General features: G+C 41.2%; 1 protein-coding gene across 1 annotated transcript in view; it reads right to left on the bottom strand.

Moving 5' to 3' along the window:
- Nucleotides 1-18535, bottom strand: part of LOC121832997 (venom factor-like) — a gene marked incomplete at its 3' end in the record, with an annotated part of 70421 nt that overhangs the window by 46511 nt on the left and 5375 nt on the right. Inside the window, 3 exon segments of the mRNA XM_042292108.1 lie at nucleotides 1894-1964; nucleotides 2673-2873; nucleotides 3809-3969. Coding sequence (XP_042148042.1) covers nucleotides 1894-1964; nucleotides 2673-2873; nucleotides 3809-3969 — 433 coding nt within the window.

Raw genomic sequence — 18535 nt, 5'->3', positions numbered from 1 at the left:
CTCATCAGTGTAAGGGGCCCGAGGACTAGTCAAGCTGCCTGTTGCAGCTTTTTTTTCCTTTGGGCCCCCATTATTAGATTGAAATAAAGATATTATTATTATTAAGGAAGGATAGACATGCAGGACACACAACACAACTTCAATCTTGAATCTTGATTGGCACCAATACGCTTTTCGTCCAACTAGAGTATACGCCACCCTGACTGCGAACGCCCGAAGGAAAAATCCATCAATGTAACCCTGTTTGGCAGTCAATGTTTTCTAGTGGACCGCTGACTGTGCCTGACTGTACGTCAAGCATGTCTGATTGGCCAACAAGTTACCCTGACCGACAGTCAAACTCCAGTCAGACCCCGCTTGCCGGCTTTCTGATGGTTTCCTGGTGGCAGTCGGCCGCCGCGAAATGCCATCAGGATGTCTTGGTGGCGATTCTGACTGTACATCGATTGTCTCTGACTGTACGTCAAAAAGCTTTGACGTGCAGACAGACGTACGGTCAAAGGACGTAAAGTTCGTTCGGATACCACTATTTCGTCAAATCTATGAATACGAAAAGTAATCTATGCACGAGAAAACGATTTCGGGACGTGAGCCCATAAAACCGCTGACGTTAGAGATATGACACGCAACCGACCGACAACCTTGATCAGAAGCCCGCCGAAGCGCCGAACAGGCCGAACACGACACTTCGCCACTTCGCTTCGCCCATAGAGGCTTCGCCGAGCTTTCATGAACGATCGCTCTCGACTCGTTTTGTTTGCCCGCTTGCTCCAAGCTGTCGATCCTGCCCGGGCTCTACAATGTCTTATGTTTTAGTAGAATTTCTACTCGACAAGACCCAGCCTGTTGTGAGTTCCGACGATGTAAGGGACTTTAGCGGTGTAGTTGAAGACGACGAGGTGTACCAGGTCTACTGGGCCGGTGACGCGCGAACAAAAGGATCGTTCTACGACGCGAAAGTACTCTACATGGCAGGTGAGTAGAACTGAAGTACGGCGAGTGATGTACGAGTGCTTTGCATAACATGCTGACGGCTTAACTGCATTTGCAGCCGAAGCATCTCGTATGAAAAGAATGGTCAAATCGAGTTTCCTAAGTGTGGGCATAGCATAGAGGTTAAGGTGTCCGATTTGTACGCAAGTGGTCGCGGGTTCGATGCGCGGTGATCCTGCTTTTTTTTTTTTTTCTCGGACATTTTGTTTTATCGAGGCATTTGGCGATATTTATGAGTGCGTAAGCTTTACTCTTATATAAATGCTGCCCTTGTTGATGAAATTCCCTTGGCAGTGGCAGTCAGACGTCATCTGATGGACCATCAGATAACGTCTGATGGTCCATCACGTTCCACCAAGGCTGCTGACTGGCAGTCAGTGTCCCAAATTACGTAGCTTGATGGAATTTTCAATAGAGCGAGAATATTTGCTGGGCTTGTTGATATATGTACCAAGAAACGCCCTGGACTGTTGCATCCTGACATGCCCAGAGCATAGTCAAGGTTGCCTGCCCCAACAGTAACTCCTAGAATTGATACTCAGTGTTGTAATGTATTTTGTTTTCTGTCTTGGGTTTTAAACTATATCGTTTTTCAACCAGCTTGCCTGCACGCGTTCTTAGTCGTAATTCGAGGTTTTTCGTTTTCTAAGGCTATCATGAGATAGTCTTAGAAGATACTAATCTTACTTTTTCGAACACGATGGTCGCCCTTTTTAAAATAAAAGAGTAATTATAATTCGAACGCATTCTTCCATTTTATTTAGGAAACACGTCTGGTTGGATAACGAAGTAACGCGAATAGAAAACGATCGAATATTGTACGCAGCAAAGAACATATCGCAGAGCCCGCGGTTATGCTAAAACAGTGGATAATGAAAATGAAAATACGACATTGCTTACCTGTATTTCCACCTTGAATTTTTTGTTGGAAGGTCTAAGCGTTTCGTCCATTGCAATAAATCGTATCTTTACTGGAATATAAAATACGAATAGTTAGGGAAAGTATTCTTATACTTATATGGTTAGAAACTGAGTAAGAGGAGAAGAAGAAAGTACGTGAGGACGTCAGAAGACCCGCACCTCCTCTCCGTCACTTCCAAGCTGTATAATTTTCAGGATTTTATAGAACGCACTTCTAAAATCTCTTGATGTAGAGGGACTTAGTGGTAATTTGAAAGAAAGTTTCTCACTCGCCGTCGCTTAATCTTTTTTTTTTATATATAAATTGGAATGACGCTATGGTTTGCTTTGACTTTAGGTGCACATGTTCAGTCTCTCCCTGGGTACCATCAGTTTGATGGTACGTACGGGTGGGAAAACGCCTGCGCGCATAACACACCCCCAAAGCGGTAAGACCACAGTCTTGAACCTTCCAATTTCCCCTAGTAAAAAACTGCGCGAGTTACGGCGAGCGCAATGATGGTCGAGTGAATAGGCACGAAATGACTCGGCAGACAACCGAATGATAACGAACTGATTGAAGCAAGATTACCATAAAGTGGGGGCGGAACACTCCTTGGTTATGCCCTATCGCATTGACCATTTGCCATGGCGTGTGTGATCCCACACCCCAGTCGGTGATCAGCCCATTGCGACGTGTGTGTGTGGAGGGGGGGGGGGGGGGGGGGTCAAGGGGAGAGGTAGAGGGACAGGGAACGTGTGTTGAGGATGACACTTGCCTGCGCTTCCCGGATGGTAGATGGGCTTGTCGGTCTGCAAGAAGAGGTGCTCTCCGGACTTTGGGCTCACCAACACTTGAGCACTCCTGGTCCACAGAGACCCACACTTGACTTCGAGCGTCACGTAAACCGGAGCTTTGCCGAGTGTCAAGTCGGGGAGGTCCGCGAGCTCCACGCCGACATCCCAGACTTCGGGCCTTCCTGCGTGTAGCGACAATCCACTGGTACGTGCTGCTTGGTTATTCGGACTTGCTTTCATACGCTCACCCGTGCAGATCTGCTTTTCGTATTCTACATGCTCATGGTGTGAATGTGTTTTAATTGATTTTATTTCTTTCAGCAGGCAGACAACGACTCTGAATTAAAGCTCCCGTTCGTTGCTGGTGTTTTTTTGTTTTTTTTTGAAGCATGAAAAGGTTTTTAACGCTACACCCCCCTCCCAAAATTTTGTTCGTCCGTTCGTCCGTCTGTCCGCCCAGTCCATGCAATTCTCACTAAATTTAGGAGGGAAATTGATATCACGAGTCCTGTACGCGAAATCAGTTCCTCAGCTGAATTTAGCAGCAAAGTCTCTGTCACGTGATTTGACGTCACGGGACAAAAAACAAAAATTCTGTTTCCGCGCTAAATTTCGCGAAAACATTGACGTCACGTGAGCGATACACCAATTCAGTTACCCGCTAAATTTAACGAGCAATTTACGACTTGTGGCCTAGACACCAATCCAGTTTTCCCTCTAAATTTAGCTGGGAAAAGTGACGTCACGCAACCTGCAGTCATCTGACCTATACAATTATTCTGCTGCCTCATTAAATTTAGCGGGAAAATATACGTCACATGACGCATCAATTCCCTCGCCCTATAATGTATTTCGTGCATTATAGAACTTTCAAGGTAGAGGCCGCTGCCATTTCTTTTCTTTTTTTTACTTTTTATGTGAACCAAAGTTTATTAGCTAACTAATGGTGTGACTATTTTTCCACGCATTATGCATTTCTACATTAAAATCGCTATTACGCTGTTTTTTGCAGTCTTAAATGTTACGAGATGACTCAGAGCTTGAGCTTGATGCTTGACGGCCACCAATGGGGATCAAATGACTCTCTCAACGTTGGTTCTTTCAGGGTGAGGCTTACTTGGGGAGACTGTGCGTGTCTCGGTGAAGAAGACACCCCGCTGATTTGGGTGCTTCTGCAGGCTGACTCGAACCTCTTGAGCAGCCCCACCTTCGACCGCCACCGCCACCGTTTCCTTGGAGCCGAGGCGGAACACGTTCGGTGCCACCAGGTAGCAGTCACTGGAAACAATGCGGGAGTGCTTGGTAGCTTATCGCGTGGTCAGATATGGCTTTGCCATTCACTTAAGTTGATGTGCTTCATTAGCAGCGGGTTAGTTCTTAAAAGGCCATTGGACATTTGCCATGGTTCCGCAGTCCCTGGCGTGTTTGTCACCAGTGCTTCCTTCACCCACCTGTCAATATTAGGACGCGTGTACGGGAGCAGAACAACTTGAGATTCGAACTTGAATAGAAGAATGTGACGTTGCTTCAGTTTGATAACATGGGAAGGTTTGCCATCCTACGGGATAGGATGTTCAAAAAGAAAGCAATCAAGGCGATCACTAAGTTGTTTAAATTTTTCACTGATGACTTAAAGAAAGCCAAGAGGAATGTTTATCACTGTAGAGATACAGTGAAGTTCCAGCTGCTTTTAGAAAGTTGGGAAAAGTAGCGATGTCGACGTTGAGTGTTAAGTTCCTGGTGAAGGACTATAAGGAAGAGTTTCCCTTAAGAGTTGTGGTGCATGAAAATAGAGCTTGTCAGATGGTTTTGTCGGTATTTCTTCAAAAATTTTACGCAGGTATAGAAATTCCATCGCAACTAAAGAACTCGTAGCAGCTGAATTGCTTATTAGATGCCCATTAGCCGACATATTGTAGTGTTAACGCTAGACATCAAGAGTTACTTTATTTAAGAAAACAGTCTGAATTGCTCGTACGAGTGCAAGAAAGGTGTAAAGGCAATTTGGTAAGGTTTCAATCTACTGCTGGCATTGATATAGACAGTTTTTAAGCAATGTGGAGCTCTACCTAAGGTTCACTGTAATAGAGTATGAAGGAGTTCCGTCTATTTAGCAGGGAGGAGTATGTGTCGGTTCTTCCATTGCCCAAATTTCGCCGAAAATTTACGTGTACAACTTTTTTATTTTTTATTTATTTCTTTACAATAACTGCTGATCCCTATGAGGGATCGCAGCAGGGTGGAAAAACATAAAACGAAGCATAAAAGTACAAAGCACGAATCACTCGTAACACAAGGTGGAAACAAATGCACTGGCCGGGACTTGGTTAGTAGTTTTGTAAGAAACCCCGTTTCATTTTACATCCGTTCGGGGGAAAAAGGAAATTCGAAACTATTGATGCGCGGTTGATAAGGTGTGATAGTAAGCGGGTTTCTTCCACGATTGGCATACCCAGTACAAAGAGTTCTATATATTATCTACGTTAATTTTATACAGTTCCTCAATTAATTAAAATTAAAATCGAAGTCTGCGTATGCGCGGTTCCTTGCTTGGATTGAGACAAACCCAAACTTTTTGGTAAGCTCTAAAATGGAAGCTTTTGTATAGAAATTAGAAATGAATCTGGACAGCTTTGTTTTGTATTCATTGCGTGTGATTAATACTTGTTTGAATAGGTCCCAAATAATGTTGGCATATTTAATAACAGGGCGAATTAGAGTTTTGTACGCTATAAGTCGAGTGTCTGTAGTGGCTGATTTTAGTGGTTGTCTAAGAAAAAAGAGCCTAGGGAAGGTATTAGAGGAAACAATCCTAATATGTTGTTTTGTACTTAAGATCAGGGCAGACCTAGAGACCCAGGTACTTGAATTAACTCACCTTTGTTAGGATACGCTCATTAACACGATGGGGAAATGAAAGGGCCTTCTTTTTGTTAGTCACTGACATACAGACACTTTTTCATAGTTTACACACATTTGCCAGGTATTACACCACTTAAAAATCTTATTTAAATCATCATTGGGCCTAATTTAATTATCAACACATGCAACTTCGTTATACAGCACACAGTCGTCAGCATAAAGACGTATATTAAAAGAAATGCCGTCAGGAATATCGTTGATAAACAACAAAAACAACAAAGGAGAAAGTAGCAAAACTTGAGGTACACTAGAATCAACCAAGAGCAAGGAATAACACTCATTACTAATGGCATATTGATAACGATTTGTAAGGTGCGCTTGTATCCAATCTGTTGAGTGTGTTTACAAGAACACTCTAACTAATTGAAGTTCACCTGGGAGGACCCGAAGGATGGAGTTTTGACAGTTTTAGAAATTGAACTTTCCATCCCTGAGTCTCATGTGTGCTGGAGTCACTCTCCTAGTTCGAAGAAGGCTTTTCTTCCATACGATTCAAACCACTCTAAAGTAATAAAAATACGGATTGTAACTAGTAGTTTTGGGGGTCTCTTATGAGGTCGTTACCGCACAAGATGATCACGAGTTTCTGCGGGCAGACTAATAAATTTTTAGAGGGTGGGTACCCTAGCAGCCTTCTGGTAGGTGTGACCGAGAGCTTCTTAAAAAAAAGTGAGTATTTCGGAGGGTGACACGGGTAAGAAGCCCACGAAGAGACCTGTTGCGGTACCTTATATCCACAAGGTTGCGCACAGATTAAAGAAAGTGGCACAACGGCGCGGCATTCCTGTTGTTTTTTTTTCGGCCCCTGGTTAGCTGGGTCGTTTATGTGCGAGAGTGGACAGAGATCGGACCCTTATACGCGGTTGTGCTAAGCAGCATTAAAACAAGTTTGTTCCTTCCGTGGGTGGAGTGGTTTATTGTACTCCGCTGATCTTTAACGAGGTATACATCGGCCAAAGAGGCCGTTGTGTAAACGGCAGATTCCTGGAACATGCGTGCTCGATGAGGTCGTCACCGTCAGGAAACCTGGCGGTGCACTGTGATAGGTGCGAGTGCACTCCTGCTGTAATCGATACTGAGATTCTTGCAAATCAGCATCAAAAGACGACTAGAGAGATTGCGGAAGCATTCCTTATTTCAAAGAACAAAGATAAGTGTGCCAGTTCTCCCTCAATTTGTTTATATGACTGCGAACTTGCGTTTATCAGCAGTTATCGGCGCAACGGTCAGTTGATATTATGTGGCGTATGTGATATGATAGGATTGGAAGTATGAGGGCACGACGGTGGGAGTCCTTTTCAGAAATTAAACAGTTGAAAATCAGCGCTTTGTTTGTGTACACCTCTGTCCGTGGCGTTTTTGCGCTGTTCTTACCATTATAGAAGTGTATCCGACCGACGATCTGATCATTTTTTAAGTAATTATTTCACTATTCTGAGCCTTATGAGGGATCGTAGCAGGGTTGAAAAACATAAAACGAAGCATAAAAGTACAAAGTGCAAATCAATCGTAACACAAGGCGGAAATAAATCCAGTTTTAATTGTTACATTTTTTAATTGTGACACTTTTTCTCACGCTTTCGCGAAGTCGATAAAAAATTACGTTTACCTGACTTTTCTAGTGTAAGACGGTAGCTAGGTTCTGAACAGTTTCGAGCAGCTGCATTGTCGTGGAACATCCTTTTCTGAAGCCATTTTGACTGCTAGATGGTACGTCATATGTTCCAGAAATTAAAAGATATGTTTATTTATAATGTGTTCAAGGAGTTGGCAGACGCTGCAAGTTAACGGTGTATGTCTGTTGTTAGCCAATACCTCTTTATTTCCAGTTTTATGTAGGAGTTTAATTCTGGGGCCATCTTCTAATCGGTTGGCAATTAACTTTCTGAAAATGATATATTGAATATAATGATTAAGTACTTGGAGATATACTCTGTATATCTTTCAAAAGCGTCTGGCAATCCGTCTCGACCACTGGGTTTGCATGGGTCTAGATTTAAGAAAAAGTTAAGAATTTCTTGTTCATTCAAATGTACATTTTTAAGAGGTGGTAGGTGGTCAAACTTGGTATAACGGGTTATAATTCAAGTATCACATGAAAACACGAATTTAAACTGTAGATTAAAAAGAGTAGCTATTTTTTGTGGCCTATCTTAAGAGCACCCTAGACAGTAAACGTGCTGGTGTTTGTAGTGGTTGGTAAAATGTGTCTCCATAATTTTCTAGGTGACGACGTCATAAAGTTGGGAAGAAAAACATTGCAAAAGTTATATTTATCTGCCTTCATTTGTTCTGTTAGCTTACTGAAACGATCTACAAATTTATCTTTTGGAGTTTGATTTATGTATTTGTTACACTTAGCTTTTAATCGCCGTAGTTGACGCTTTAATTGAATGGACCCACGAGATATCCATGGCTTATTTCGGCTTCGTTTTGCAGTTTGGACTGGTACGTATTTTTCTATGAAGTGACTCACAATGTTCTTAAATCTAAGCCACAGTTTGATAATATCAGGAATAAACTCTGGTGCGAGGAAAATAAACTCATCAAGCTTAAATCAAGCGTGCCTAAAATTGAAGTGTCATCAGCATGAGCAAAATCTAGTCCATTGGTGACCTTAGTGTCACATTTGATCATTTCGTTCGATATCGATAGAAGAACAGCATTTTGGTCGAAATTCCTGCAACCAATTCACAAGCGGAGAACCTCGCTAAATGATTTCTGAAAAAAACAAGATCTAGAATAGACTTCAAGCCTCAAGGTATATCGCACTTTTGTGAAAGACCTCACTTTGTGTGATAAATTCAACGTAAAAGGTAAATCTTACAGTTCTTCTTTATGTGCAAAGTCAACACTCTCCGGGAAATAATTAAGTCAATCTATGTTAGGTAAGCTAAAGTCTCCACATTAAATTTTTTTTTTTCGTTTTATGCTCTGCAAGATAACTGCTTAAATTTTGTAGAATAGAAATAGGAGAGTTAGGCGGCCTGTACACGACTCCCAGGAGATACGTTGCACCCTTTATTGTGTCCTTACAAACTACTCATTCTACACCAGGGATATTATTCAAATTCACAATCACTAAATTTCTTTCTATACAATATTGCAACTTCTCCTCCTCTGTTTTATTTTTTTTCTACTGACATCAAAATCGTTAGGAGCAAATTCACAATACAAATGTTGTTATTAAATCAATTTTCGGTTAAGCAGACGAGGAGTATTTACATGGTTGTTAGGCTTGTACCAAATGCGGGGGTTGTTGTACGCAGGTAGGTTGATGACATTTTGATTTGCGTTTTTGAGGGTGGGTCAATTGGAGTAATTAATTAGTGTGTGTTGAAATGTTTGGATTTGTCTTTTACGGAGACAGGACACTTCGGGGTTAAATTCAGTATTTGTATTTCATGATGCACACGGAGAATGGCCTTTTTAGGAGATAAGGGAAAGAGTCAGCCAAGCCCCTGTTCAGTGCTGCCGGAGTGGACTAGTTATAGCCAAATTGGGTTACTTTTTTGTTTACGATGGAATCGAAATTCGGTGGTTTTTATGTAGCTACTTCTGGGTTATTTTCTCATTTTCGATGCCAGCGGCTAAAAATAACAAGCACGAAATTAATTATGGCAGGCAACAATTCCAGAACTTCTGATTTTCAGGGGAGTATAGAATATATTATTATACTTAAGCGCAACACGCGCAGAACAGTCCGTTCGGCGGTTTGGACCCGGCAGCCCTTAAGTGAATTTTTATAAAAGGACCGCAAGCCACGCTTGAATGCCGCCACACAATGAAGGCTCTCTCGCTGGGGGGAGGGGGGAGTTTTTAGTTGTTTTTTTCGATTTTTCAAGAGTCATCCTGGTGATATCCCACAACGTCTGGTGACAGTTACGAAATTGCAGAGGGTAAGCAAATTGTTGAAGGAGAGAAATGCTACTTGTTGTTCTTAATTTCTGACCCAGGTGGCGCAAGTTATCACCCGATATAAAGGGTACAGCCGTTAACTTTCATCCCTCCAGGTCATTCTAGTGTAGTAAGAATAGGTGATAAATATTCACGGTTGAGCAGTGCGTGTAAAAATCTTGTGTCCACTTGGTGGAAAAGGCTTTTGAATTGCAAGTGTTCCGTCTCTCGAAGGCAGGGTATAGTCAAGCGGTTTTTTCTAGTATTGAGTTAAAACTATTGGAAGGTCTTAGCGTAGTTCCTTGAAAAAATTATAGGACTAAAAATGTGGCTTCCGTGTCTTATTGTTATAAGCTTTAGCAGAACCTGAGGGCAGTAGCAACTAAACTTGACGTATCTCTCGTATTCAGGGCACATCATAAGTTATAAACTTTAACTAGTTTTTCTGGTGTTTACTAATTTTCCCGTAAAAAATATTAAATGCAGCGCCTTGTTTTAAAGGAGGGGCTGTGTAGGCATTTGTTTTAAGTGTGGTTTTTCCTACATAAGGCGACTGGCCGTTGTTTAAATTTTATAATCTTGGAGCACAAACAGATTGGTAAAAAACAAGACCTAAATATTGGAGCTGGCAAAGCATGTTGAAGAGTTTAAGAGGTGCAACCCAATTTGGGAGAAAACAAATGTCGTAAGAAAACGCTGATTATGTTGAAAATTACCGAGACGGTGGGAAAAGATTAGAAACTTAGTAGAAGAAAAAAGACAGAAAGATAAACGTTTCGCAAAGTTAGCTACTAATTCATTTCTTCGGGTCTTTAGACACCTATATTACACACCTCACTCAACCTTCGTTATACAGTTTTAACCCTAACATTTCAATTCAACCCTAACATGGTGACCTCATTTCAGAACTGGGAACATCGGTTTTTCGAACAATGCAACCTCAACGATGCACCCTATATAAATCAGACCGAAATTTCTTCTACCAGACCCTGTGCCCCGCAAAACACCACTTTGTGCTTCTGCCTAAGAACGATATAAACAAAAAAGTACATCACGAAAATACATTAACAAAATTACAAGCAGGAACATTCTTGGTAATACTGCAAAAACGCGTAGCTGAAAAAGAAACAGGCTAGGAAAACACAAGAGAAGAACAAAACTAAATTACACAGAACTTCCTAATATTACTTCTAAGTTGCCTTCAAGCATGGTTGATACAGTTATCGATAAATTTAATACAAATATTATTTCTTATGACCATCCATGAAGTTTGTACTAACAACTATGTTGAATTAACCTGAGACTGGGATAGACAAGAAACATCAAAACGCAGAAGAGACAGGGAATAGACAGGACGTCTCAGTCTCAACTAACTCGGTTATAAAGTCCACCTCTTTATATAGTCTCAATCACAAGGTCACCACCATTGACACAAAAGGACGAAGTCTATACGATTTAAGCGCCACACCCTCCATCTCACAAACTAAGAATGTGGACAACCTTACGGGTCGACGCGATAAGGCAACACCTATCTTGAACATATTGAACAAAAGGACCTCTTCCACTTCTATACTAAACGTAGTTCCCACTTGTGGTTAAAACGACGCCCTTTTCCCCTACTACCCCCAAAGAAATACAAAAAAGGCCTTCCGGCCAACACACGTCAGGAACCAAAAAACCTCAAGAAAGAAATTACAGCATTACAGTCATTTCGGACAATCATGATCAGAGGGTTCCCAAATCACAGTTCAAAACACAAACAAAAATTGACGTTATATTTTATAAAGCTTTTTGAATTGTTTCCAAACTGTAGCGAAGACTGACTTATACAATTGCCTCGAGATATCCGCACTCTCTCCCATACTACTCTCTTTGCATCGTTCCTCTCTGTGTATAATGCCAGTCTCCGACCAGAGCGGCGTGCAGTTGATACATTCATAAATATGTTTCGCGATTTCCGAATTATGTGCATTGTCCTTCACATTTCTTTTATGTTTGTTTAATCTGTCACTGATACAGCATGACGTCTGTCTTACATACTTAAATGCACACTCCAGTGGTAATGGTGATGAGTTGAGCGTGTTGGTACATACTTGGAAAAACAGCCTGATCTTCGGGAAGTCAGCCGTCTTGTCTCATCTCTACTGTTTTCTCTAAGTTTCTTCCCGAAGTTCAGGCTGTTTTTCCGAGTATACTCCAATGGTATTTTACACACAACCCCATTCTCGCAACATACCGATTTTTCTCGATGGGCCTTTTTGCACTCACACCTGTTTGAAATGACATCAATTTACTTAACCTGAAATCTGAACTAGAGACCGTGCCCACTCCAAACTGCCTCGCACATCGGCATCTATCTTCGCAAGAACTTCATGAACCCTGAGAACTTCAAACGCCTGTCGTCCTATGGGGCATCGGCAACGAAAACAATAATCAAGGTATACATGAACGGAGCCAGCAGGAGGAACCAGGACATTCGCGGTGCGTGTGACAGACTTTGGACACTTCTCCTGAGAGACCATTTTAAGCACTAGCGTGAGTACCCCCGATGGAGCAGCACCAAAACAACTGCGTTTGACCGGCTATGAAATGTGAAGCGAAGGTGTGTCCTAAACAGTATCAAAAACTTGATGTCTTATGGTGATGGGCGTCGGAAATCGTTGTTTCGAACTAATGAGTGGTGTGAGACGTGGTAGTCTGTTGTCAATTCATGTAGCGAAGCATTGTCGCTAGGACGGAGGAAGTTCTAGCTAAGGGACCGAAGTGTTGCTTTAATTTGAAGCCTTCGAGAATTGACATGTTATCTTTCATCTATAATGTAGCCAGAATTCTTAACCCAGAAGAAAAGCTCGCTTTCGTAGATCACGCAATCAGTAGGATGGAAAAAGTAATGCTTGAGACGGTACCCAAAGGACAACGGAAATTTTAGAGAAGTCGAAGCGGTTAAGAGGGGGTTACAAGCGGGTCCTTAATTTTTTAGAAAAAACATAACTCCGGGCACTGTGCAGTTTTACCTATGGCAGTATTCAAGAAAAAAAGAAAACATCAATGGAATCCTTGTTTTCAGAATGGGTAGGGAACATTGGATAATTAAAGAGACATGTGTGCAGTACTGAATGAGGATCAATTGAAGGACATAGCAAAATTTATCAAAGTTCACTGAATTCAGCAATACAGTACAATATAAAAAAAAACATCTTCATTTACTTTCTTTGAAAATAATACGATATAAAGCCCACATAAGTCAATAATGGCCTGTGCGTACGACGCGACAGGAGTCTCTGCTGTTTATTGCATAGATAACGAAAACAACAAAGCATACCAATATTAGTATATATTACTACAGTTCCACCTCCTTTTACAACTTACATTAGTTCCTCTAATTTGATGAGTGCATATGTAAAACCCGTCGAATCATATTGAATTCACATTTACATATCGTGAAGGAAAATAGAATTCGCGACTTACAAGATGATTCTAATAATAGAACAAAAAATATAACCTTTTATATTCTGCGTTTTCGGGGATACTCATCGGTTATACCTATTACCTTTTAATGATCTTTTTCCCGTGTTCAATTTTTCACCTTTTTGCTATTTTGTTCATTCTAGTGGACTTTATTTTTAGTAGCTCATCCAGTAATGTATTATAAAGCTTAGGTATGCAATAGTTCCTTGTGGCCTCTCCATATCTTGTTCTTATAAATAGTTCAACAATTTTTGTATTGGGTCTTAATGTCCTTTCTTTTTCATTTTCGAGCCTATATTTATTGTAGAAAATTTTTTTTGCAATAATATCATACTTCAGTTAGTCTCTGAAAGGTAACATTCCTAATTCTTTATGCATATAATCTGAGAGGTTAGTTTCTTCGCTTCAGTAACCCATATTCTTAACCATCCTTTTTTGAATCGCTTCTTTCTTTAGTTGCAAATACTTGGCACAGTGCCCGTAAACTGGTATTCCATACTGAAGTACGGATTTACCCAGTGCACTGTATATCATTTTAAGTATGAATCGCGATACTAGTTCTTGGATGTGGTACATATGTGCCATTAATACCCTTAATTTTTTACAAACCTGGTCTATGTTACTATCCCATTTAACATGTTTGTCTATGTGCATACCCAGGTATTTCATATCATCGGCGTATTTTAGCGGGATGCACGAGCAGTGGTCGCAGTTCTGATCGTCATCGGGGTTTGATGCAAAGACTTGATGCATTACGCATGAAGTCTTTTTTGAACGACCATAAGCCTAAAATGCCCCTTCTTGAGGTAATTAATGAGAGTGGGGCATGCAAGAAGTTGGTCTTAAAGTTTCTACAACGAGGGGTGAGTTATGCATACTCAGAAAAGTCGCTATCCCTTAGAAATTCAAATGAATTCATTGACATTTTGGAGACTCATCATGGAAGGGGTTGTTCGGTGTTACCGTTGGATATTAAGGACGTGTACTGTCCCCCAGAAAATACTGGGTTAATGCAGACTGTGAAGGAGGCATTGTAGCTAAATCTCGGTAAGTTCCAATCGGGCTCAAGTATACCGGTAGAAAAATTCTTTACAATCATGGAATTTATCTGAAGTCAATAGTAGTGGAGTATGAAGAAAGAACGTAATATACAAAGAGGCGGAGTTTGTATGGGTCATCAGAAGCACCGACCTTAGCCGAAGTTTACCTGGACTATTTTGGTAGTGCAGTGTACGACAATCTGCAGGAGTTGTCCCCGGTATGGCAATGGTGAGAAGATGTCTAGAAGACATCCTGGTATGTACGTTTGCGGAAAGTCTATCAGAAAGCATAGCAGGTGTGATAAGGTCAACGGTCCACGAATTAAAGTTACAAGTGGAAAAGCTAGAGGAAGACGTGTCGCAGTTTCTGAATTTACGTATTCAAGTGAATCAATAAGGAAGTTCAAAACTTGTATTGCCAAGAATGAGTTGCCATTCGAAGATTGTAAAGGCTGGGATTGCAAATTCATAGTTCAGGAACGCGTAGAAAGATCGTGTGTCCATCATATCACTGAACCAATTCAATGGTAGTGGAAAAGTATGATTAGTGTAGGAGAGTATGACAATTTTATCAAACGGCCGATTTCCTGCAATCCCATATTTTCATGGGATATCCCACAACCTGAAGGCACGTGCGAGGCAGTTTGGAGTAGGCACGGTCTTTAGTTCAGATTTCAGGTTAAGTAAATTTACGCCACTTCAAACAGGTGTGAGTGCAAAAAAGCCCACCGGGAAAAAAATTATATTGTTGCGAACATGGTGTTGTGTATGAAATACAACTGGAGTGTTGGTTTAAGTACGTAGGACAGACATCACACTGCATCCATGACAAATTAAACAAACATAAATGAAATTAAAAGAAGAATGCACAAAGCTCGGAAATCCCAAAACATATCCATAAATGTAATAACTGCACGGCGGTCTGGTCGGAGACTGAAATTATACGCAAAAATATGAACGATGTAACAAGAGTAGTGCGGATAAAATTTCTAGGCAATTGTATAAAGCAGGCTTCGCTACTCTTTGGAAGCAATTAAAAAAGTTTTCTAAAAATGTAATGTCAATTTTTTGTAAAGTGTGAACTGGGAACCCCTCGATTGTGACTGTCCGAAAAGACTGTAAAGCACATTAATTTTCTGTTTTGGGTTTCATACGTGCGTTTGCCGGAAGGCCGTTTATGTATTTTTGGGGGGTAGTAGGGGGAGAGGGCGTATCTTGAATCAGAAGTGGGAGCTGTGTTTAGAATAGGAGCGGAAGAGATGATTTTGTTCAAGTTTGAAGGGGGATGGATGTTGTCTTATTGCGTTGACATGTAAGGTTGTCAACATTCTTACATTGTGTGATGGAAACGGTTGTTGGTGGCGATGACCTTGCGATTGAGATTATAAACGGGGTGGACTAAATGAACGAGTCAGCTGAGTTTGAGTCGTCGTCCTGTATATTTTCTGTCTCTTTTACGTTTTGATGCATCATTCTACCCCAGTCGCAGGTTAATTCAACATGATTAATATTCACCAGCTCGCCATGCAACCTTTTCATATTTTTTCTGTGCCATAGTGTGCTTGCGCCTTTTCATAGCGGGTTATGGCAGCGCTCCGATGGAAGCCTATGTATTTACTATACAAATATGGCAATAATATCGAAATTTATGCTTTGAAGATTTTGCCGTGTTACTACTCTACTCTATGACATGCCGCTATTTTTTTGGCAAAAGTTGAAGGTAACGGTTTATAAGTTGCAAATTCCACAGTCCAAGAAAAACTTTTTTTAATGTATTGTCACTGCGCATGTTATCCAAGTTAATCGAAGTTTTAAAGTTTATTCTTCGGTATGAGAAATTTGTTATAAGTATATATAATATAATAACCTTCCCCAATATTATGGCAACTCTCGTGGTGTATGTGTATTACTTGTGTAGAAAATATATTTCGGATGCACCTCACGCCAACCTCTCACAAAAAGCAAATTTTAAACGAGCACAATTAAAAAATACAACATACAAGATTGGCCTCTGGAATTCTTTAGATCAAACGAATTGTTAATGTGCTTGTTATTTGTTTCTCAAATTTATTTTCTTGGGTTTTTGAGACCAAACGGTGTCCACAAGTTTTTTTATTCAATATGTCCAAGCGAATCTCCAACCAAGCGCGCCCGTGGCCGAATGGTTATTATCAATTGTTTTGGGTCCAGCTAAGACAAATGCTTCAGGTCCAGCTCTACCCCGAATGGGAAAGCTGTAAATTTTTTAAGTTTAGCAATGGCACAGACAGAAGCTGTTTCGAGATGCTAGCCCTCCTTGGTCTCCAAGCTATCTGGCGCTCAAGGTGGTAGTGCGTGGGTTTCCCCCGTACTACCACCTTCTGGTGGTAGTACGTGGGAAACCTGCTTGGCAATATTTTGTTGATGGCTTCCAAATGTTTCTTCAGTCCTCAGTGCGAGAAAGTAGGCCGGGTATGACGACGGAGAGGCGTTCCAAAAGCGTTTGTCTTGGCTGAGATTCTTAGGCTTCTCATGATGCCCACCGGGGTCGCTTTTGCATGTGGATTGATGTAACCGGTTCGTGGTCGCGATGCCCTCTGAGGACATATTGAACGTCAAGTATGCTCTGCCTCCGCCACATGAGTCGGGGCCTTTAACATGTATATAGCATCATAAGGATTTAAATTTAAAAAAAGCCGAATGATTATCATCTTTGGCTCTTACGCAAAGCGCCCGAGGTTCGATGCCTGGGAGCGGACGCCCCTTTTTGTTATTTCTGTAAATGTCTAGCTCTGGTAAATTCGAGAACTCTATTCCTTGTTCGGGGTACGTCTACGTCCAGAACCTTCTACGCCGATTGTTCCGGAAGCCCTCGCGTGCCCATAAGGGGCTCAGCGTGGCCGAGCCGCAGTCCGTCTCACCCCAGCGTTTGATGCTGCTGTTACGCCTCCATCGACGCGTGCGACGCTTGCCTTTTTCTATTTTGTCTGGGGCACAAATTCCACCCCATCAAACCTTTAGTTTCCGGATTCATTTGTCGCCTCATCAATTGTCATTCGTGACAATATGACGGAAGAATATAATATTAAAATTTACCAAATCCGCCCATTCGACTACCTAAAAATCACAGTGGTACCATAATTAACACGTTATAAGTTGTAACAGAGTATACTAAACACCTTCATACATGAGCTCCTAGCATCCAGCTAACAATATGCAATCTGATATATATATATATATATATATATATATATATGTATATACACGGAAGAAAACACACCTGAGACGGTTGTTGGAGTTTTTAAAACATATTATTGGTAAAGTTCGTCGACGTTTCGGCCTGAGCAAGACTTTTTTCAAGACTGGCACATGAGATGTCAGATTGACGCTCCTTGACCACGTCACGTGGCATTCCAAACATCTGGTTTCTCTCAAGAATTGACGGTACCCCCCGACGCAGGCTTATTTTATTAACATATAAGTTAATAAAATAACGTCCTTCCTAATAACATAAATTCAAAAGCTGAGAAGCCCAATGTTTTGTTGATTATGAAAAATTAAGAAAAAGCGGAAACACGTCACTTCCTGTTTCATGCGACATGGAGACAGGTCAGGCTTTCAAGGACGATTTCATAAACATTTGAGGGGGACGTACCTTAATTTGTTGCAGCACTCGATAATGACAAAGTTTAAGATACGTCAAGTCGGTGTTCTTGGTTTAGCGCTCCTCTTGCCTCCCTCCTCCTTTCTTCCTTGTTGCTTTACGCTATATATCCTCATTCTTGTTTTATATTTGCCACATTTACAACATAATTCATCCCTCACTGAAAAAGTAGTGGAGAAATTACCTTTTTTATAAGTTCCCTCACTCAAAAAAGGAACAACAACAACAGATGGTTTATAAATTATAATGATTATTATAGCACTCCCATACTTCGAGAGTTAAAAGGAACTATTTCCTCGATAAAAAATGTATAATTCTCAACTACACTCTGTTTCTGGAAAACATTAAAAGCGGCCGAATTACGGTCTCAGTAACCCAGTCAGAGTGTCGGAACGAGGCACGGGACGATGCATCGTCACAGATCTTCCTATCTGCGCCTTCACGTGCTCGGCTCCATCGCTCTAATTGACTGGAACGGGCCGTAGCGTCCGCTCTTTGCCAAATTATAGTGAGACGGTGTATAGGCTGCATTTAATGAAACGGCTCTCGATGAAATAGCGTTTGATAAAACGGTGTTCGATGAAACTGCATTCGATGAAATATCCGGAGCCTCTCCATAGCTTGGTTTTATACTTGTGTTTCCTTGCGATGCCTCCTGAAGCCCTATCTCTCCTTCTCCCCTCTTCCTCCCTCTTTTCAGAACGCGACCAAATTGAGTTTTATCGGGGCGCCGTGATATGCTGCGCATGCCTCATGGCTTTATGATATGGATGGATTTAATAGTTTTTGATGATGCCTCGGGTACCGGACATTTCATCTAACGCCGTTTCATGAGATAAGTTTAAACTTCATCGAGCATTGATTCATGAAATAA

The sequence above is a fragment of the Ixodes scapularis genome, unplaced genomic scaffold, assembly GCF_016920785.2.
Source record: "Ixodes scapularis isolate PalLabHiFi unplaced genomic scaffold, ASM1692078v2 PGA_scaffold2__306_contigs__length_199485367, whole genome shotgun sequence".
NCBI lineage: Eukaryota > Metazoa > Arthropoda > Arachnida > Ixodida > Ixodidae > Ixodes > Ixodes scapularis.
The sequence above is the reverse complement of the archived record's forward strand: the minus strand, read 5'-3'. Positions and strand labels throughout refer to the sequence as shown.